The 23,570-nt window shown below is 36.7% G+C and overlaps 2 protein-coding genes across 2 annotated transcripts; one reads left to right on the top strand and one right to left on the bottom strand.

Annotated features, from left to right (window-relative positions):
- Positions 1 to 1,365: 1,365 nt before the first annotated feature.
- LOC144653184 (high-affinity lysophosphatidic acid receptor-like) lies at positions 1,366 to 2,881 on the top strand. The gene has a single exon (XM_078513127.1). The coding sequence runs from the start codon at positions 1,494 to 1,496 to the stop codon at positions 2,403 to 2,405; it is 912 nt and encodes a 303-aa protein (XP_078369253.1). The 5' UTR covers positions 1,366 to 1,493; the 3' UTR covers positions 2,406 to 2,881.
- A 7,384-nt stretch (positions 2,882 to 10,265) lies between these two features.
- On the bottom strand, positions 10,266 to 12,684 carry LOC144653174 (uncharacterized). Its single transcript, XM_078513114.1, has one exon. It carries the CDS (start codon positions 12,067 to 12,069, stop codon positions 10,531 to 10,533), a length of 1,539 nt encoding a protein of 512 aa, XP_078369240.1. The 5' UTR covers positions 12,070 to 12,684; the 3' UTR covers positions 10,266 to 10,530.
- Between the last annotated feature and the right edge of the window lie 10,886 nt (positions 12,685 to 23,570).

The following is a 23,570-nucleotide window of genomic DNA, read 5'->3' as shown; positions in this document are numbered from 1 at the left end:
TTTTACATTCCATAAGCATTCTAATTAAAGCTGTTTTAGTTAATCATTTTAGAATAAAAATAAGCGATAAAAGTAAAGACACTTTGCATGTCTTCATGACAGCATTTTCAAGTTCAAAGTAAACTGGACTGCCTCATTTATGAGATGTTTTTTATCAATCTGACTCTATCCGTGCAAAACTTTTCACATAGAACAATGCGTTCCTAATTTTTCTGTACCTCTAATTACATTCAAAATACTTTACTACATTCCTCACGCTCTATTATAAAATCATATTCATAAATAGCATCGCATTTGACATTTACATTGAACTTGAAATGCTGTCATGAAGACAGTGAAACGTTGTTCATAAGCATTCTGGAATGATTTTACATTTAGATGGCAACTCTAATGACGTCACAGCCAACAAAAATTATGTCATCTTGTAGAGTAAGCAAAGAGCTTTCTACTCAATGCAAAATAATTTCGCTGTGCCTTAATAGAACGAAAAACCTGGGGAGGGGTTCCATCCACCCATCCCGCTCCCTGTACGATGGGGGAGTCTGAGTTTGCTTGTACGTCCGAGGGTTAAATTTGTTGACCGTAAAATACTTTTTAATTTGGAAAGCAGCCAGTTTTGTCAGCTTGTCTGCAAACAAAGGTAAATTTATTTTGGGGATCTTTTTACATGTCAGTGTTGTCAAAAACTACATTAGGTTTAGTTCAGCAATATTAATTAACAATCCTATAAAGATATTGGCTGCAAAAAATCAACAATGAATTTTGCAGCCACATTGTGGGAAATGATTTCAAATGAATCATCTTTGCAATCAAAAAACAAGCTGGAAGAAAACAATAACATAGAAAATCTTTCTCTCTTAGTTCTTTGCCCCCGGGTGAGGGATAGGGCCGACATCAATGCTCGCCATAATATCCTTAGTTGAATACATTGTAATAGAAATAACGTGATTTTTAATGTAAATATTCTGTAAATATGAATATACACAATGATTCTAAATTAGTGCCACTACATTTGATGAAGTGTGACCTTTTATCAACTGCCCTTTTGTAGCGAGCCCTCATTTTAAAGTTAATTTCCTCAAGTTCGTCACAATACAAAAGTGTGTTTTTATTCAGTCCACTGTTAAGGAGAACTCGGAGTATATTAATTGATTGATTTATTGATTGCTGACAGTTCTGGTTGAAAATTATACTGCCGTGAACAACAAATGAAAATTAGTTATTCAATGTATAAGACAAGTGTCTGGGACTTATAATTAAAGTCAACTGAGAAAACCTCTTTGTGACGCTCACTGAGCAAGGAAGATTATCCCACATTTTGTTTTATCAGGCGCAGGCCTTAAAAGGTTTTTGTTTACAGTCCATCTTTTCAGCTGATAAAGCATTATAATTAGTCGTAAACTCTAGAACAATTTGCATATTTACACAGCAAATGCGATTGCCAACGTTTAGGAACAAAAAAGGCCATTCCCAGTAATTTTTCTTCTCTTAAAATGGCTTACCCCTCGGACGGTGACAACAGACTAAACGATTTTTTCTTTTACGAACTTGCGTTATCAACTGCGATAGCAATTGCTGTTTTATCACCGATATCAGTGACGGGAAATGCGCTTATTTTGGCGGCAATTTGGAAGAAGACATTTGTGAGAACACCATTCCATATTGTTCTGAGTGGATTAGCGTTCACTGATTTGTGTACCGGACTTATCGCCAAACCCTTCTTTGCAGCGGCCATATTTATGTGCTTAGGAACTACAAGGACTGTTTGTGAAACGTCGAAGCTTATTGCCATCATAAGAACAATTGGTGCGGGCAGCGCCATCTATTTTATTGCCACAACGATTCTTCTTATTACACTCATGTCCATTGAACGATGGCTGCACATGTCTCGACGATCCTTGATTACCTCGCGTCGTGGATGTTTTACCGTTGTCGCACTGTTGCTCTATCCGATTCACGCAGTTGTTTTTCGTGTTTTGGCAAATGAAAGTCAGAGATATGGAAATTACATGACTATTGCAATTATAGCAACCACGCTCACTTGCTATCTTATCACGTCATTCGCCTATTTCAAAGTTTACAGAATTATTCGTCATCACCAACAGCAAGTTCAAGCAAGCGAAACATCTCAGAATTTTGGTCAACAAGCTATAAATCTGGCAAAATACAAGAAATCTGTGGCCACCATGTTTTACATTATGTTGCTGTTTTCTTTTTGTTTCTTACCTTATATTGTTTCTAGTGGGCTCTATATTAGTCAAAGTTTTAGTTTGGAAATATATGTGATCGATAGGGTGTCACTGGTGATTTTATTTTTGTCTTCGACGCTCAACCCAGGACTTTACCTTTGGAGAATGACTGATATTCGAAATGGAGTCAAGCAGCTATTTTGTAGGGGCAGCTAAAAATGTCAGAGAACTCGTTGGTGTTACTTCACTGTGTATGAATATGCCTGAATCGATTTTAAAACAATTGTCCATTCTGTTTGTAATTTACGAATTGAAAAATTAATATAAGAAATTCTGGTAGTAGTTTGTCGGAACCTTTTACCTCTCATCGTGAAATATAAATGAAAATTATAATCTGCGTCTTGATGGTTCTTTCTTGAGGTTAAAAATGTCTAAAGCGGTTCGAATAGTGGTCTCAATTTCTGCATTTGATGACCTCTCTTTTTATTAAATACGTGTACGAATTAATGTTTCTTTTTCATAACCTTATCACTTATGGTATTTGCCATTCTGGTGGAAAATAAAAGGCCGACGCAAAAACATATTTGTTGTGTGTGACAACTCTATAATTAATGACAGAACGAGAAGAGAAGTGCAGAGCATAGCAGCTGCTATTCTGCCTAATTAAATTGCAGAACTATAATGTGGATTAAAACAAGGGAAAACGATTTCTTGTATGGCTCTATTATTTTGAAGTTTGTTTTGAAAACAGCTTTTTCAGCGATGAAGGTATATATTAATGAGCCACTGCGTGAACATAATGTGGATTGATCGGAAGAGCGTTAAAAAACTGAAGGGCTTTTTCCAACGATCGACATCCTTCAATAAAAAGTAATATTTAATCATGCAAGGATGGCATTGACACATGTGGATCGAAAAATAATAGCACATGGCGCTATTTCCCTTATGAGGAAATGCATTGTAACCAGTGCAAATTTAACTTCTTTCCGCGATTAATTAAACCACTCACTGAAGCCTGTCTTGATTTTTACGACTGAATTTTTCAGGAGTATAGTGGGTAGCCTTGTTGGTTGGTTGGTTGGTCCGTCATCTGTAAACGTTTCATTGCAACTCCGCTGACCAGCAGATATACAAGTAGAAAGAGTGTAGCAAGGCGGCCGTATAAAGACGGCCGTAAAAAGGCAGCCTTTTAAATTTAAAGGGGTTTGACAAGAAAAACAACAAGCAAATAAACAAAATATGGCTGACAATTACGTGTAGAATTAAGTAATCGACCGCCAAAAACGTGAACTTTGAGAGCCATTTATCGATCGATGACTTTCGTGTCTAATGTCTATCTTTCGAGCTAGCGTCGTACATGAAGGAGAATTCGAAAACTAAATCGGGTATCACACAAGCTTGATCAAGATGGATCTATCTAGAAACCAGAGCGCTGGCTAAAAATCGAGTGCGTGGCTACTTGTTCGCAAGAAAATGAAAAGCTTTTCAGATGTAAAAGCACAAGTTCATTTCTACCTGAATCAGTCTATATGTTCTGATATATTTATTTACAGCGTTATTACTTAACGGCTTACATGTAAATGCTTTTATTGTGCAACGGAGTGATATAATAAACAAACCATTTCAGTGCTACGGGGTAAAAAAGAAAAAAAAAATGACCCTTCTGGGATTTGATTTGGAAGACGAATACATCTTATATCAATGTAAGAAGAGACATTGTGGGTTCTACTTAAACCGCTGATTATCTGCAATTGTAACGCATGTTTCCTCATTTCTGCTTTTTTTTTATTACATTAAAGAAATATTTGAATCCCCTCCTACTCGTTTATATTGTAGGTATAAATACAAAAGGAAGAAATAGGTGAAAAAAATTCAGTCGTGGCTGGAAGAGCTCATTAATTATTTTAAAGACATACCGAAGCTCTTTAAAGTATCGTTACTTGTCGATATCGTACATATTTAAGGTGGGTCAGTACATACCAAAAGTCTAGTAAAATCTTTGATCTATCTAAATATTTATGTCCAACTTAGTTTGATAACCTCAGTGAACACAAGTCTTCACAGAAAAAAATTAAGTTAAATTCGCATAAAGCAATTCTCATAAATTCAATTACTCATTTCCTCGACAATTTGATTCGAATGTCATTAAAAAGTATCCGGTTTTAATAATGCTACTGTGTATTACTTTACTAGAATGAGAGCTTTAAGATTTGCTTGCTAAAAATCAGCGCTTTTCGTACAGATAAATTGCATTTGCAAAACAGCAGGTTAGTGGGATCATTCCATTAATTTATTTATTTCTCTCTGAAAACTAATTACTAGAAAATTCAGTTATTGAAACGCTTATGTAAATGGATGAAGCGAATTACTTTCTTTGGCCACCGTGCAGATTTTTAACTGTTTCAGGTTCTCAAAACCGAGGGTACAAATTATGTAAACCATTATTATCTTTAAAAGCTTTTTTTAATTAAAAAGTATTCACACCACTCTGAGGGAAATGTAAAATATAAAACGATACCGCATATTCACTTTATAAAAATAAATAAAAAAAATTAGTCGAACATTGAAATGGCCCAGCTAATCTTTAGCGCTAAATCTTCGATAAGGTTAGAGCTTGTTAAATAACACGACTCCTGTAACACGTTTTCCCAATTCTTTTATCTCAAATGGTTCTTCTTTGACGTTTGTAAAACTATGCATTTTGCAAAAAGTATATATATCAATAAGTGGCGGGTTTGAGGAAAAGATCACCAAGACGGCACTGACGAACTGAGATCAGAAAGACACAGACCAGAGCTTTCTTGTTTGTCTTCAAGTAAAAGTAATTCAGGTCAAAAGAAATGGCCAGGTACATATTTGTCACCATGGCGAGCATCGATGCAAGGTTCAGTATCAAGAAGAGTCGATTCAGGAAGCTGGTCATGATTCCCAAAGTCTTACCTCTTAGCCAACTGGCCTGGATAACGTACGACGGCATGTTATTAACTGCGTTCACCAGACCCACGACAGAAAGAATGGCGATAAGAATGTTTGGAACTGCGCGCAATGATTTAAATTGAGCAAAGACTTCTACTGAGAACGAAACCATTACCAAGCACAGCACCTGAGGTTTTTAATATGCCCATAATAACTTTGGCAAAAAGTGGTTTTCCTGAAGACATTTTTGGGAGCGTGTAAGGAAATGTCGCTGGCAGCAAAACTTATGCCCACATGACTTTTTTCTTACAAAACTGAGGAAATAAGGCTGCCGTTCTCACGGGTGGTTTTTTGTGTGCGAATTAACCTGGAAATGGCAGAAGCTTCATTTTTTCCGGAAATACATTTTGAAATGTAAACAATTACCTTCCTAGATTGTAAGTTAAATTATGAGGCGTTTGATCGTTTAATTTTTGAACGATAGAACAGTGTTTCTGCGTAAGCACTTTTTGTACCGGATGCGATGTTTTAGCGGGTTTTCCTTTTTTCTTTTTTAGACGAATTAAATGTTTCTGGCTTATTAGTATGTTGGTTTGATCAAAAGAAACCTCAAAATTTAATATCAAAATTTAAATGCTTACTGAACATGTACTAGACAAAGTTTGTTTCGTTTTCTTGCCTGTTAGTATGCCGCCGATCGTCCACATGTTTGCACCGGACAAATTAGCACATACCACAGAAGTAAAGCTTTATACTTTGGTCATTTTTTTCCAAAAACCGACAGACTCCCTAATCTTTATTTAACGTAATCCATAAAACGGAACCTCCGAAGACACATCGTGTTTAAAGCATAAAACTCCCTTGCTCCAAAAAGAACGATGTGATAGTATTTATTTTGCGATAATAAACCTACATAAAAGCTGCAAACGTTGAATTGCTTTCTTGCGAAAGAAATGAACACATTTCTTGTTTACCTTCAAAAACATTTTATGACATCATCGAGCTGTTGCAGAGATGAGTCGACGAACCGATTTTTATAATTGTTACACAGAACATGTAAAAGTAATGTACATTTTAGTTGAAAATAGCGCTTCGTTGATCACGAATGAAAAGAAAAGGTTTTAAACCACGTCACACGCAGTGAGAAATTATAAATGTCTTGCACATTTGGTTTGCTAGCCGTATGTTAATAGAACTTAGAAATAACAAAATGCACCTGTCAGTTCACGTCCCTTTTCAACCCTTTCATTCTTTCAAGTGATCAACATTGTTTTAACAAACTAAAACGAATCCTCAATTACAATTATATACCAAACATTGCACTAAATTTCACTCCGTCGGGAAATATTTTTTTATTTGTGTTGTGCGCTAACATTACCCAGGATTTTTATATTATTGCACTCTGAAAAGTGATGTTTTCAACCAAACTTCAGCGAATGACTCCGTGACTGGTAAATATCCGATGCCGTCTACCACCACTTTGACGAACGTTTTTTGGTTTTAATACGAGTCCGAAAGCAAACGAAAGGTGTTGATTGAGAAGAATAGAAGACAATTTTTTTCGTGAAAAGTTTTGGACCGTTAATCGTTAAGGGCCTCTTCACATGAGCCCGGTTTACGGGCTGTCTCGGTTTCCAGGACGGATTTTGACTATTGTTTATATGGAAAATTCTAGCCCGGTTGACGGGGATAAGATTCAAGAAAACGAAACCAAAATGGCGACACATAAAGTTGCATCTTTCGTAGCTTTGTCGACCCTTGTAACTTAACTTTTAAAGCTAATTCGCATATTTTAAAAGTGGAAATAGATACAAGGCAAAATTATGCCATTTTGACCGCCCAGTTACGAAAGAGAAGCTATTTTCTCAAAAAAAGTTGCGTCCCGGCGGCCGGGCTGGAGTGTTCATATGGGAAAATTTTCTTCCCGGTTGCCGATATCTCGGTTGCAGAAACCGAGATATCGGTAACCGGGCTGGCCTGCCTTCTCATATAAACACATCAAAAATTTTACAAAGAAAATAGGAGTGAGCCGAGATCTCGGAAACTGGGCCAGCCTGGTCAACCGGGATCATATGAAGAGGCCCTTTAGGGCCTCTTCACATGAGCCCGGTTTACGGGCTGTCTCAGTTACCAGGACGGATTTTGACCTCTGTTCATATGGAAAATTTTAGCCCGGTTGACGGGGACAAAATTCAAGAAACGAAGGCAAAATGGCGACACACAAAATTGCATCTTTCGCGACTATCGTAGCTTTATTGACCCATGTAACTTTATTAATAAAGCTAATTCGTATATTTCTGAAGTGGAAATAGATACAAGGCAAAATTAAACCATTTGGACCACCCAATTACGAAAGAGAAGCTATTTTCTCAAAAAAAGTTGCGTCCCGGCGACCGGGCTAGAGCGTTCATATGGGAAAATATTCTTCCCGGTTGTCGAGATCTCGGTTGCAGAAACCGAGATATCGGTAACCGGGCTGGCCCACCTTCTCATATGAACACATCCAAAATTTTACAAGAAATTAGGAGTGAGCCGAGATCTCGGTAACTGGGCCAGCCCGGTTAACCGGGATCATATGAAGAGGCCCTTAGACTCGTTATTTTTAAATGTTTGTCAGCTTTAAACTGTTGACAAAAGCCTTCTTCCCTGCTTTGCATGTATAATATGCCATTCAAAAACGCTTAATTATGTCTCTTACAACATTTATCATTGCATGAACATACTAGTATTACATTATAGATTACATGTACTTGCGAATGCAAACAGAAATTAAGTCTGAAATTAATTTAATTTTACCCTTGCAAATCGGTACGAGTTTATTCGTTTTGATAGCTTTATTTGGAAACAACGAGCTTTCAACTGGTAAACATTTCTTAAATGTATATTATCGACAGTCGCAGGTGTACAACTTAGATCGAAGCTTTTTGCATAATTTTTAACTCAGAAGTAATACAGTTTCCAAATTGAATGCTCACTCAGGGGCCGATTATAGGGCGAATTTCAGCCCGGGCTAAGATTTCAGCCGGCTTCCTGAACAAATCTTCTTAAAAAGACAATTGCGATTACACGAGGATAGTTTCATCCCGGGCCGAATTACAGCCCGGGCTGACATTTCCAATCTCAGCCAGGGCAAACGGCCTAAAAAACATCATGTAATCGAGCACGGGCTGAAATTGAGCTTACAGATGCGCTGTGGTGGGTTTCAACGAAAGAAAATGACGGCCACGATAATTATTTAATTTTAAAAGTGTTCAGCCCGGGCTGAAATTCTCCATGTAATAGCAACAAAATTCTAGCCCGGAAAACCGGGCTGAAATTCGCCATATAATCGGGCCCTCAATCTTAAAATGTTTTGGACCAAACTCCGATTGGTGTTGAAACAGATCAACCGTTTTAATTATTAACTGGGGTGAAAACATTTTGAGTAAAAATTAACTTGATCGAGTGCTAAATTGCTATCTCACAAACAAAATGTAACTATGATATTCGTCATTGGCAAAACATTGTAAATGTAAGCCGTTTATCAACATATACTAAAATTAGCAATTTGTGTGGGCTGTTGTGAGAAAATGCTATGCCAACTGTCAAATACATTAGTCAAACAAAACATCACAAGTCATTTTTAAAAATTCAAATGGTCCATGAACAGAAACATTAATATTCGTTATTTAAAATACTTTCATTCTCTTAAATCTACACCATTTTTGTTACTTGAAAAAGTACAGACTTAGATAATATACTCCCCTGTCAGTATACGCCGGTTATTCGGCGCAACTGAGAATTACTTTACAGTGAATATTCTGTTTTTAAAGTCGTACTTCTGTCCATTTTTCTTAGTATAAAGTCACCATATTTAAAATGTATTATATTGCCAACTTGAAACTTTTCTGAAGTTCTTTCACTTGCTTTCGACAAGTGCGGCTCGTCGAGCGATTCCTTCGTTTCTTTTCCCACCTTTGAAGTGACTTTCTTGGCACCGTCAGTAGCTTTCGTTTTAATAAACGGAAGTTTCACAGCGTCGCTCACTAACATATCGAACGTCGCACCTTTTGTCCTTTTTGAAGGCTTCGCGTAAGGATCTCGAAAAACAAGAGGTGTGTATCTGTGGGCTTTAAAATCTGGTAATTTGAGACGAAAGTTCGCTTTCTTGTCAATGTTGCAATTGTATGGGACCTCATGTACAGTTTCCAAATTGTTCGCAAAGCAGACTTTAGCCTTGCTCACGTCCGGTTTGCCCGTATTCCGCCAAGAATACGTCTGAGCAGTTCGGCGAGATTTGGAATTCATCATGGCGTCTCCTTGCGTCCAGTTAGTTATAGTCATGAAGTCATGATTCTAGCATTTGTTTCACGTGTTTGTTGTTTGTCTCTGTTTACAAAGCAATCATCTTTGCAACGAGCAGAAAGTTGTATTTGGACTTAGCTTTAAGGAAACACCGCCATCTCTTCAACGCAAGGAACGTCCATTTGGCAACAAAACATTCTCCGAATTCAAAAGAACAGCAATTTTTTTACAGGTATGTACAAATAACAAAACAGCCGTTAGTGTACAAACGCCTCAAATCCTTTCTAACTTTCTCACCTTGACAAATTAGTAATACGTACGTTTTCTAAAAGGTGCGTGACTTTAATGACGGGTCTTTGCATATCTTCCCGAAATCAATTGTAAACAACCATTGTCGTGATTTTCTTGTTTTCCGTAGAACTTGCTTCAAAAGTCAACCTCGCTAATTCGTCTTCAGATGAAAGAATTTCTAATCTGTTTGTCGATTTAAGTTTCTTTCGCGTTTGGTGAAAATTTTTGATGGCAGACAAAAGACGAAAAGCTCGATAAAATATTTGATTATCACACTTTACAAAATGCAAGTGATATTGACGGCAGACACTTATGTAGTTGTCTGTTTCCAAGACGCAAAGCACAAGTTAATAGACTTCTAAAACGGAAGCCTTAAAGCTCTTTAACAATGAAGTAATTAAAGTGCCCTCGAGTAGTATTTGATAATTTCAGTGTTTCGTAAACAATACACCAAGTTTGAAGATTTCATTAAATTTCAAACGCCAGTTGGTATGGGTTATTTTTAACACACAGCAGGAGCCCTAAAAAGTGATCGATCATTTGTGATTTAAAATCGTTTTCCTAATTTAAACCTAATTTAACCTAGCGAAGCCGTAAAACATAATAAACAGCAATAATTGCTGCTTTCTAGAAGACATGTCTGAGCGAACCCGGTGCAATTTCGCTGCAATATTTACATAAAACTCCACAACAGCACCAAAACTAAATATACAATGAAGCTGTGGAGTTCTGGTGATTGAATGATAATCAATATCTGATTCAACAAAAGAATACATTATTTTAACAGGTGATGAACTGGTTTTCCAGAAATGTTACGGAAATTTAAAAATCCCTGTGGCAGTAAACTGGCTTAAAAATGCTCTTTGAGAAGGAAGTTCCCGACAAAGACAATAACTGGACCAAGAAGAGTAAGCCATACAGACTTAAGCTGTGTAAGTTTAAGACCAGCGACCTTGAATCCAACATTTCCATATTGTTGGTGCCTCTCTAGCAGACCAGTAAACAATACTTTCTTTTCCTCTGTATTAAAAGCAAATCCTCTTCGATGTTGATCATCACAGTCAAGTGTCGTAACGGTGTAAATCAAGTGGCTGAGCTGCGAACTGACTTGCCCTAGTTTATACAATGGGAGGGAGAAAAGAAACACTGTCTCGCAAAGGAACACCACAAATGTTCCCAAAGACTCGGAGAGAACTACACCATAGAAGCTACTCTGTGACGATGGAATACGCTCGAACATCTCCACACTGGAATAAACGCTGATTGTTCCCCATAGCACCAACAGGAATAGAAGCGCTATGATGAATGGCTGGAATGCCTGGGAAGAATTTTGAATTCTCTTTGTCAATGCTTTGTATTTCTTCAGGAGTTCTGTTATAGTTGTGCAACTCTGCTGAATCTGCTCATTAAAGTTCTCCAGTTCCAGGATGTGAATTTGAATTAAAAGAATAAGGAAGAAAAATATTGGCATAGCTATGACTCGACTATAAACAAGAACAAAAAACTCCACAGTTTCCACACTGACGTCCCAGTTTCGTGGAATACCACTCCCACGTTCTATGAAAATTGGAATCACTTTCTGTAATAAGGGCAACACAAGAAGAACAAACGCCGTAACTGCCATGAGGTCCCGGATTAGACGATGTGATCGTTGCCACTGAATGCACGAAACGCGGTAAGTGTTAGATAGTATGTCATTTATATGTCCTCGATGAACGTGAAAAAAATACAAGCCAAGATGATGAATAATTACGTAGCGTAGTGTCCAAAGCAAGCGGTGCGTGACTGCCACAATTGAGGTGAACGTATTTGTACTTGCCAAAAGAGCTGGTAAACCGTTAGTTAGATTAAATATCTCAAAACCCATCGCTGCCCATAAACTTAAGGCAACAACTGCCCTCATAATTTTGCACAACTCAAAAGGAAGCTTACGGGAATAACTTCCTGTTTCTCTTGGCTCGATCCACTGAAATGTCGACCACATGTAAATATACAGACTAGAACCTTTAAGGCTTAATCTTTGCGCTACTAGCGCTTCGTCATCTGTGTAATCTGACCCGGGATGGTTGGAATTAACGATGGACGCTTCTTCTTCTGTTCTGTTAGGTTTGGCACTTGAAGAATGGCTGCAATCTGATGCCTGATCGATGAGGGCTATTTCATCGTTACTTTCTGCTTCATTGCCTTGTTGCCCTATCACCAATATGACACTCCTTGGTTGAAGGTTTTCGTTGTTTCTATCTGGCAGTTTTTCGTGTAAGTTTGCTTCTTGTATTATTCTGCCAAGATCTGTTATCCGTGTGTTGGCTGGTACGGAAAGAGAATGGAGATGACCGCCACTAGGAACATAACAAGTGACATCAGCACTACCGTAACTTGAACAAGCCATCGTCTCAGGTTCAACGAAAAACTAAATTGGTAATTTTTGCTTCAAATAGATGCAACACAGTTTTGTTGATCGATCACGGTCAGGAATTTATAGCGATTACTCGCGTATTTCAAAAGGCAATATGATTTCTTTCAATTTCTAAGAAACTTTTGAGATAATGACATTATGTCGCACGTACATTGGACTAACCAATTTCTTGGAAAAACTCAACATTAGCATATTGCTTAGAAGTGATTTTTTTGCTAGTCACGCAATCTTACCTTTCCAACGAACGACATTTTTTCGAGCAGGTTTAGTACTTTTAATAGACCGTATACCGAAGTTTTTATCGGTGTTGTTTTCTGACAACCTCCAATAAGCTGAATAGCAGCCGACGTTTTCTACACAGTGTGGATATCACGGAAGTATTGGCAGTCATGTTTGAGGACTGACGTAATTCAAAAGGCGACTAATAATCCCTAACATCCCTTTCTTTTCAATTACGCAGAAAAGCACACTGGACACGTTTAATATCTCAAAGATGACCTATTGATCTAAAGACTGCCACTGTGATAGACACATTTGTTATACACCCGCAGTTTCCCTTACTCTTAATACGATTTTCATTGGCTGGTTAGTGATGCAACACAAGAAGAACAAATGTATCTCTTTTGTATAGCACATCGAAAGAAGAGCGGACGTAGCGATTTTATGGTATGCACAAGCTCGAAAAATTCGTCCATTTCGAAACCAAAATAATTTTAAGAATCGCTTGGCATTTCTAAACAAACATCGAATATTCTCGTTGGGTTATTGAAGCAAATAGAGATATTCATCCATTCATTCGCAATTCGTTTGCGTGAGGTTTTCTGTTTCAATATTTCTTACTTCCGGGCTGAGCAAAAATTTTTCTAAGTGTGGAGAACATAGCGATTTTATGGTATACCGAAGTTCGGATATTTCGATCGTCAACTAGAAAACCAAAATAATTTTTGGAATCTCTTGACATTTGTAAATAAACATTTGATACGCTCAAGAAGTCTCAGTGGATATTCTGTGAAAATTTCGCTGTTGTCTGTAAACAAGCCATAGTGTGAGGAGAAGGCTTGGCTACCAAATCAAGCCTGGTTTCCAAGCTCCCCAAGAAAGTGATCCCCAAAAATATTTTTGCTCAAGGGATACATCAAGCTGACTGTGATCAATGTGAAAAGCACGTGATTGGAACATGAATGAGGCCGGTGGCGTGACTGTGGCCTGATGGTTTTGAAGCTCACCTCTTGGCGATTCCAGAGAATTTGTCGCTAGTTCTTTGAAAGTTTGTGAAACACTGTGGAACAGTTTGAGGCTAAAACCGGAGCTTACTACTTTTCATTTGAAACACGGAGTCTAAAAACTTTTGAGCAGAAGGATCTCAAAAATGCCCGGAAAGTAAGTCGGTTCTTTGCTTTTTTTGAACGTATTTGCGGGCCCAAGAGAGGCCTGCAACCCTAATCTTGACGGTGACCAGCGGATTACGAACCAAGCGTGTGCGCACCGTGCCCCAACCGGAAGTTGGTAGTTTATCTCGTGAAATCGGAGTCTTCGTCAATCGCCTCTGTCACAATGAAGCTTGCTAAGAGAAAATAAGCTGGCACAAAGCCTTGCCTCCGAAAGCAACGCATTTAAACAGAGGATATTTGTCGAATTTTGGTTGAAATGAAGCAAAATTTTCCTCCTGGATTTTGTAAAACGATCTCACCATGCTGCCTTGCTCATGTAACACAATGGGAGATCATTCGCTTATGTTCGGGGTTCCAACAAATCGTTGGAACAGACTACCCTTCGTGCACTGTTTCACGTATGAATATTAACGTTTCGCTATCGAACAGAATGAAATAAAATTGAAGAAGTAAAGTACTAGTTCATTTTGTGAAAAGTTCAATCAGTGTTGTTCTGAGATGAGCTATGGAGTCATAATAAATACTTTCACGTGTGTGCCGAGTATGTTCATTCTATCATTGTGTGTGACGAGCAGTGATCGGTGTTTTTAAAACTAAGTACATCAATTTTATTGAATTTTTTAAAGCGTATAGCGTAGGGTAAGATAGGGTTTGTGTTGGCATAGCTGCGCTTATACACGGGAAATCTCGCTGTGATGTTATCTTCAATGAAACTTTTTAGACGACATGAAAATATCTTAAAATTGCACTTTTTTCCTTCTTCTTATACAACTTTTGCAGTCTATCTAGGCCCGCACTTTCTAACCTGTGGTTACCACTAGTTTACGATATATTTATCGTACATTTGCAGTGTTTAATAGAGTAAATAAAGTCTTGCTCGGGTCTCTGTAAAACGCTGACCAGATGGCGGATGATAAAAGGCGGATGACAAAATGCGGATACTAAAAAAAAAATAAAAAGAGAAAGAATTTTTTTAATAAATCAATAATTTAATCAATTAAATAACTACTTGATAAATTAATAAATAAATTGAGAAGTAAATATTAGCATATTCAGTCCAGGAGATGTCTGACAAGAAGAAAGAAACAGAGTTAAAAACTTTCTTCAAAAAAAGCCCTTGACTTTCCTTTATCATCGGACTCCGGGGTGTCACTAAACTGAGGATTAGTAAACCATATTTTTGTTTCGTTTTTTCCCACACATGCCGCAGTACTGTTTGTGGATGGTTGCTCGACTACAGTATGGGGCCCAGTTCTCGGCCGGGTCCAGTTCTCGGCCACTTTGTGTTCAACGCGTTTTTTCACGCCACAGTTGAATTAAAAGAAAAAGTTATTTCCTTCAAGCGATAGACTGATTCTTGTGCTCTTAGTATCTTGAGTTTGATCTTTCAACTCGCTTTAGAAAGCTCACACTTCCGAGTTGGGAAGGTACGTGAATTTGTTTTTGTCGAAAACTTGTTTGTTTAAGGCTCCTTAAACTTCGTGGATCAATCAATCAATCAATCAATCAATCAATCAATCAATCAATCAATCAATCAATCAATCAATCAATCAATCAATCAATCAATCAATCAATCAATCAATCAATCAAACTTTATTTATAGAGGGTTACACGTAATAGTTTTACAACTAATAAATTTGTGGCCCTCTCTAATGTACTAAAAAATTAAGAATCTACTATAAACAATAATCTAATTTAAAATTTAGTTAAAACCTAATTTAAAATCGAAATGTAAGCTAAAAATTTAAAAACTAATCTACAATATTGATCCAAAGGTAATTATTACTAACTAACACAATCTAAAAGTTATTATCTAAAAAGGAGTAAAAATATTATTCTTGAGCTGACTTAATTTTAGTATTTTGTCCGTGAGCTCCTACCAAACGAGCTAATTTTTGGCAGGTAAAACTTAGAATAATTCAGCTTTCTGCTTAAGTTAACTTTTTGTTGAACCGTTGTATATTTTGGTCTTAATTAACTTCGACATTTTTTCGTGCGACTTTTGTGTATTTGCCAGTTCTCGGCCACCCTGCTCGCTATCACAGTCTAGTGCTTTTGTTTTTAATATAATTTCATCTGCTGCAGCAATAATGAAAGAAAAAAATGTTTTAAATATAAAGTTCAAATAAATATCTAAGTTTTGAGCTGACTTTTCTATTAGTAATATCTCTACAACACCTAACTCTTTCAAGACCTTTTCACTGCAAAATAAACCATCTAAATGCATTGGTCACACAACGTAGTTTTGCGGGTTTGCCAGACCCTGCACATAGGCAAGCAACTAGGCGCGTTAAAACAAAGTCTCTTAAAATAATTTGAGATCGACAAAACATAAATAAGTTTACAGAGTGATTTTATGACTGTGGAAATTAATAGAGCCTTTTTATACAGAAAATTACGCACAAGCTTTTTGGTGGCCGAAAACTGGGTCCGGGTGACCGAGAACTGGGCCCACAAACGGAGCTTTTATTTTTATTATTGCTCGGGAAAATTAATTATTGACCGGTCGATAGCTTTACAACAAAAAGCTGAATAATGTAGTTAGCTCTGGGCGAAATTTTAAGTTCCCGCGGTTCTTCTGAGGTAAGAAATACAAGTTAACGCCAAAAGTGGCCGAGAACTGGGCCCCATACTGTATATCACGTTTAATTGGACAGACAAACAAACAAACAGTAAAAAGTAAAAATTCCTTCGAGGTCGATCTCGAGCCGGGATTTCAAGATAGTGGCCGCGGTCACATCTACGACGTAACTAAAGGTTAATTATAGTTAGTCATACCTAACTATAGTTAGTGCTTTCGGTCGCCTTTGCGGTCACACCAATGCAGTTAACTGTAGTTAGTTCTGATTAGCTTTTGAATAATTTCGAATTTAAATTACTTCATGACAGCCCTCGTTGTTGATCTGTGTCTAGTTGTTCCTCTATTTTTTCTATTTTTGCACGGTATCTCGGCGTTGAAGAAAATAAAATGAAGTAAGGATACTAGACGCCGAAGAATTCAAGCTTCATTTTTGCTAACATTGGTGATATGATATACTGTTTTTCTTTTTTTCCTTCCCTTCACGCTTTGTTTTGCATATTTATGTCACCTTGCACGTGCGAAAAGAATTGTCGCATTCTGATTGGTTTTTCGTTTGTAAACGTAAGACTAACCCATGAACCCTTCTTGGGTAAAACTATAGTTAGTCTATATTGTTTTGGATCAGCGAGGCGTAAATTTTCTAACTATAGTTAGGGTGAACAGGAAAGCGGTCACATTACCAAAATAGCTAATATAGTTAACGCCGTCTTAACTATAATTACAAGTCTAGATGTGACTGCAGCCAGTATATTTAGTGAGGAATTCGTTAATTTACAGAGGACTTTCCCGCCCCGCTCGAGACAATGAAACGTACAAAGCCGAAATCATCGAAGCCGTTAGAATGAATATGGAAGACCTGAAAGATACTAAGTTTGCACTGGGACATTTAAAAAAGGAAATTCACAACAAGGGCTATTCCAGTTCAAGGTTACCTATCCAAGTACTAACCCCGTGCAACGGCGATCGGACAAGAACCGGTGATTTTTTTTAGATAGATAATTCTTTATTTCCATTATATTCATTCTATTTCACAAAATGTCAAATATATCTGCTACATAAGATAATGTATATAATGGCTGGAGATCTCAGCAAGCTCTACTGAGCTTTTGTAAGAAGATCCCCATACATACATATACTAATTACAATTTAGCAGATGGATGTAAGTATTAATTGAATATATTAAAGTGGGATTTGCTATTTTTTTAATAAACTTATTACAATCTAGCTTATATAATTAAAGGAATACATATGATTTTGAATATAGTCTTTAGTTGATTTTTTAAAAAGTCGATATGATTTCTGTGTCTTCAGATCCTTAGGTAAATTGTTCCATATTTGGGGCCCCCTTAAATTTTAATGAAAATTTCCCATAATTTGTCCTTTTATAATCAATATATATGTTTGAGGATGTTCGTGTATTGTGATTATGGATCTTTTCATTTAATCTATAGTAATTACAAAAATAACTTGGTAGTCTACCATTAAAGTAGGAATACATAAAAAGTGATATTTGGCATATATTTAACTTGTATATATTAAGAATCTTTAATGCTACAAATAGTGGCCTAGATTTTTCTCTGTAATTTTTAAACTGAGTCATAATTTTAACTATCTATTTTTGGATCATAAATAGTGAGTTGAGTCTTGTTGGATAAGTACTTGTCCAAACAATATTACAATATGTCAAGTAAGGTTGTACCATAAATTGTCTGTAAAGTTTTGAGAGATAAGTAGTGTCTTGCCTTTGCCAGTATACCTGTCATTTTTGAGTCTAATGCTTGCGTGCGCTTTGCGCATGCGCATTAGACTCTTTGTTATATGAAAAAAGCTGTTAGCAATCCCAAGGGAATGGTTCGGGATCGATAATCGTTCGCTGTAATGTAGAAAACAATGATCAGCTGCAAGAACGGACTCCGTACGGACACGCACGATTAGTTTCAATTAAAAACAGCCAATCAGCGACACGTGCTCCCACGCATAATTAAAAGTTCTTTCTCAAGTCACGATTATTCAACACTTGAACAGGACGAAATAATTTTCCAGTTAAGACATTTGTAAGCTTTTTGCGAAAATAAATCTTCGTTTTCAGTTCAGTTAAGCACTTGTGTTTTCGTCTTGCTTAAAAAGCAAGACGTCTTTGAGAAAACATATTTCGACGGCGACTCGCGTTTATTTACACAATGCGACCAAATATTTATTTTGTTTTAAAAAATAGAAAACTTTACCTCGGTTTTTGTATTTAAGTCATTCGAATTTTGACCAATTTTTTCTTTACAGTGCAAACAAAAACCTTCAAAAAATAAAAGATGTACATGGATAAATGTAAATCAAGTTACGCGACTAAATCAAAATGCGTTTGTTTGGCCGCTTTGCAGTATTACACTGTCCCGGCCTTTGCCATACACTGAAATCGAATTTCATGCTTTTACGACTCTCAGAGATCTTAAGTTCTTCTTACAGCTAGAAAAATCATAAAATGGTTACATTGATATGGAAGTGATGATTCGCGAAATTTGTACATCATGATAAACAGTCTTCGCTCCTGTGTATGGTAGCTCGATAATAATTGCCTAGTTTCCAGCGTTCAATAGGTCATCATTATATTGACGTGAGCATTTACACCCGTTTTTAGGAAAATCTGTCACTAAGTGCTTACAGTACAATGGAGTAACAGTCACTATTTCAAGTGCTTTTATTGCAAAATCTGTTTCAAGAGTCATCATCAAAATGGTGAAAAATCTGAAAGAAAACGATGTGAAGTTCTTCAACCCTTGTTGTAATGAACATGCTTTTTGTAAATCGTCACGCAATCTTGTCCAAATGTTTAATCGTTTCTGCTTTTACGGACAATACGGAAGAAGTAACATCAACTCCTGTTCATACTTTAAATTTTGTGAAGCATATAACATTTATGACTGTTTCGTTTTCATCCATAATCATCCACGATGCCCCTAGCTTGCTATAAGCATTTTAAATTAAACTCCCGAACACAAACCTCTAACCAATTTTAACCGGCTTACGAAAACCGCGCAATCTGTATCACTATGCCATACGGCATTAGACTCATGTCACCCTTGGTGACCTATTTTTGATATTTTAGATGCAACTTGGTCAATGTGATATTTCCACGATAGCTCATTATCTATGTGTAAGCCCAGGAATTTTGTGTGCTTTACTTGCTCAATTTCTTGGTAATCTATTTTAATTGAGACATTTTGATTTATTTTCTTCCCTCTGGATTTAAAAATTATGAATTGTGTTTTTTTAATATTTAATTAAAGTTTATTTGCGGAAAGCCAAGATGCTATGTTACTTAGCTCATTGTTCATGGTCATTTGTAACGTTTCTAGATTTTTATGATTGAAAAATAAATTTGTGTCATCTGCAAATAAAATAATAGATAATATCTCTGAACACCTAGAGATATCATTCATGTAGATAAGAAAAAGAAGAGGTTCCAATATGGACCCTTGAGGCACTCCACACTTGACTGTTAAGCTTACTGATTTTTTCTAACTTATATTTAACTATCTGTTTCTTATTTGTTAAGTAATTTTCAAACCACTTAAGAGCAATTCCCCTTATACCATAATGTTCAAGCTTTTTAAGTAATATTTCATGGTTCACATGGTTTCATGGTTCCATGTGGTATCTATCAGAAAGGGCGGGAAAACAGCTTATAACAGTTAACTCCAGTTATAGCATGAGATATGCCAAAATGTCGTTCTAAAGATCAGGTATTTCTTTTATCTATTTGCGAGACTCTTGCAACACTTTGTCTCGTCTGGGACTGATACCACAAGGAAAGTACCGATTCTACTCCGATCGCCGAAGTAAGGCCCCGTTGCGCGGGGTTAACTGCAAAAAGAGTCGGCCGATTAAGCCGACGAAAGAAGCATAATATCAACGTTTTTTCCATAGCCAGGGCATATGAAAAGGTATATGTGTACATCTTTGTTCTCGTGGGTTCGCACTTTTAGAATCACGTTTAACGGCAAACGGCGAACCTGAGGAAGTCACGTGACCACCGCTTTGCCGTCACGTCTGCAGTTTACGGTTCCGGTTTCGACAGGAAGAAGGCGCTCCAGCGGTATTTTTTTGTGATTAAAAAGCAATGTATTTTGCATGATCTTTAACTAAGAAAATCGAGTGGCGAAAGAAGTTGAAAACAAAATGGCGGCTCGAAGTTCCTAAACATATGCATGCAAAAAAGAAAAAAGACGTCAACGCCATGCTAAAGTCAAATTTGGTGACGACGGCAAACGGGAAACCTCAAACCACGAGCAGCCGTTTGCCGTAAACGTGATGCTAAAGGTCTCTTGCTGGACGGTAAACACCACCAGAGAGGAATAAAAATGACCACAGCTAGTGAGGTCTCAATTTAAATAAAAGAAGCTCGCCCATCCGGATTTCACCAGACCTGTTACAAAAGGATGCTCATATATCCGTTAGAAAAATGTACCATTATAATTGATATTTGTTACTTGTGCCTGCTGGTTATATGGTTTTCTGAAAGGATCTAGCAAGAAAGAGCATTACTCCATAAAGGAAAAATGAAAGTAATGCTATAATCCAACTAACCAAATTTTTTTTCATTAAGTCAATTTTAGGTGCCTTATTTTTAAAATTTCTTATTAATCTAAGTCATTTTAAAGTGGTGTTTGAAACGTCAAAACGTCGTCAGTCAATTGGCGTCAATTTTCGTTTTTATTGCCTGGTAATCCAGGCGAGTCAGTTAAAAAAGTGTGCTCGGAAAATAACAGCACCGCTAGAATATTGATTTTAAAGGGACTATGTTACGGATTTTAACAGATTTTTGAACAGCCCAAATTTATATTTGTGTTGTAGAAAACCTAAAACACAATGGACCATTTTTATAAACAATTCCTATTTAAGAGCACTAAGGAACGGACCATTATTTTTCTGGAGGGGGGGGGGGGATGGAAAATTTCTCTCTGCAAACTTTTTTTTATCTATACACCTCTGCAAACAATTTTTTTCTAACAACACCTTCCTGCAAACAATTTTTTTTTCGATCTTTTTTAACCACGATCTGATACAAAAAGGAGGTTCGCTTTTGCTGTCATCAATCATTATTGTAATTTAATATTTTATGGTGGCGACCAATAAACACCTCTGAACTCATCTTTTTCGTTTTCTGAGACGTACACGACGAAGATTGGCGGCAGTAAAAAGCGAAATCGTTGCTTGACTTTTAATTGTCCAGTCCTTGCATTTTTGAAAAGTGCAATAATTTAATCTATTTTTCGAAGAAAACTCCAGGAAAGCTATACCCAATTTATGTTAGACATGAAAGCTTCTAGTTATAGCTTGTTGTTTCTTTATAAAACACTTACCATTTTATTTAAGATCCTGAAAAACTATTAAGAGACTGTATACTGTAAACATTGTTGTTGTTGTGTTTCTTTATAATGTTTGAATAAATATGTTAACCGTATTTTCTCAATCAAACGCTGGGTACCGAATAAATGCCGGGTCTCCAAGGTGGAGTTGAAAATAGACCCCTCAGGTATTTATTTGAGTAATAATAAGCTGTAGGTATATTTGATGGATACATGTTTGTCAAAAATAATTAATTAAACCCCTTGCTTTATAAAACCGGGCTCAAATAATCTGCAGGAGTCAAATAAATGTCGGGTTCACCAGGCTAAGTTTAAAATTAATGCCCCAGGTGTTTAATTGAGAAAATACGGGTATATATAGATATTTATGAAGTTTAATTCAATGAAATGTAAAATACTGTTCATATTTAATTGCTGCAATATAAAGTTACTGTTTTAAGAAAAGGATCAGCTATTTACTAATTTATTAGTTGAATTTATTGCCTATATGACCACTTTGAAATTCAATTTGGTCCAATTTAATGTTGATTTTATTTGAGCCCTGTATACTGTCTGCAAACAACTACATACTTTTAGTCTTCATACTTTTAGTCTATATACATTTAGTCTCATACTTTCATTTTTGAAAGTTTTTTTTTCATTGATAGATTAATACAAGTTTCTATGACTTCTATGCAACCTATTTTTTTAATACATGTGATGTTTGCAAACAATTTATTTTGTCTTTTTAGGCCCTGCAAACAATTTTTTTCAATATTTTTCATCCCCCCCCCTCCAGAAAAATAATGGTCCGTCCCTAAAAATGGACTTCAATTTATATCTGAAGTTTGATTTTAAACCCCAAATGAAGGTCATAAACAATGCTTTTTCATGGCAGTCATGGGTAAAGTTGTCTACCGCTTATTTAAGAACAGTTTAGACCATAAAACTGTTAAATCCCCATGCCATAAAGATAACTAAAGGAAAGGTGAGCAGGTTGATAAAGATCGCTGTAAGTTCTTTAGCTAGTGCAAGGAATAAAGATGGATTTGCTTATGGAAAAGGCAGTGAGAAAATCATGAGAAATAAATTTCACCAATCAAGTCTTTGATATTATGTTTTCGGTTTCATTTCCTGCTTTTCAAATCAGTGTGATTAAGAGCAAGATTGGAGGACGGATCTTCACTGGAGTGTTCAGTGGATTTAATTATGAATCAACACTTACTGAACAATATAGATCCGGTAAAAACCGAGGTGTTTTAAGACATTAAAAATGTTAGGTTTTAAAGAAACGATTCATCTTTGAAATATGTCATATGTCAGCAATATGTCATTTGTCAGCATCCTTGTTTAAAAATCCATTAAATACTTTAAATTTTGCAGTGGCAGTTAGCTAGCAGATTATGGAACAGAAATGCTATCAGCCTTACTTCCTCCCCAATATAAAACAAAAATTGCCAAGTGCATAAGTAGGTGGAACATAAAAAGGAAAACCGCTTTATGGTATTATATCAATGATGACTTAACACTGAATTCTCAAAACTAACATGAAAGGAATATATCGCAATCAGTTAAAGTATCGAGTTCAGGACTTAAGTGCTCAAAATCATTTAATATAGTTAATAGCCTGATCTTAAACTTCACTTTCCACTGGTGTTTCTCCCGTACGGTAGCCGGCCTTCATACTTTGTTGTTTTTCCTAACTTATCATCACCGCAAAATGACGACCGTCTCCGCTTTGCCTTCATCATCAACAACTCCTTCTGATCCGACAGAAAGAGAAGAATGCCCTTATCTCCATGGCGCTGTATGGCGTGAGTCATACATGGCAAGAGACACGCATATAAATCTAGTTGCTGTAACTTGTATCAGTTTCCTCTCAGTTCTACCGACGATCATGCTAAATGCGCTGGTCATCTTAGCCGTGACAATAAAGCGCCGACTGCGAACCAACTCCAAATACTTTTGGCGTGTTTGGCGGGGACAGATTTGTCAACTGGGCTGGTTGTTTATCCAGTAGCAATTACTGTGGACATGAAGCGAATCTTTGGCATCGGGCCATTCTGTACCCTGGAAAAACTGTACCTTGTAACACTGATCATGGTTAGTTTCGCCTCGTTTAGTCACCTCGTGTTAATCAGCGTAGATCGCTATATCGCC

The sequence above is a fragment of the Oculina patagonica genome, chromosome 5, assembly GCF_052425735.1.
Source record: "Oculina patagonica isolate OP01 chromosome 5, crgOcupat, whole genome shotgun sequence".
NCBI lineage: Eukaryota > Metazoa > Cnidaria > Anthozoa > Scleractinia > Oculinidae > Oculina > Oculina patagonica.
Note: the sequence above shows the minus strand (reverse complement) of the source record. Positions and strands in the feature narration are given on the sequence as shown.

Excerpts from the sequence above, each read along its gene's own strand:
- LOC144653184 (XM_078513127.1), top strand. The coding sequence starts at position 1,494 with ATGGCTTACCCCTCGGACGGTGACAACAGACTAAACGATTTTTTCTTT.
- LOC144653174 (XM_078513114.1), bottom strand. The coding sequence starts at position 12,069 with ATGGCTTGTTCAAGTTACGGTAGTGCTGATGTCACTTGTTATGTTCCT.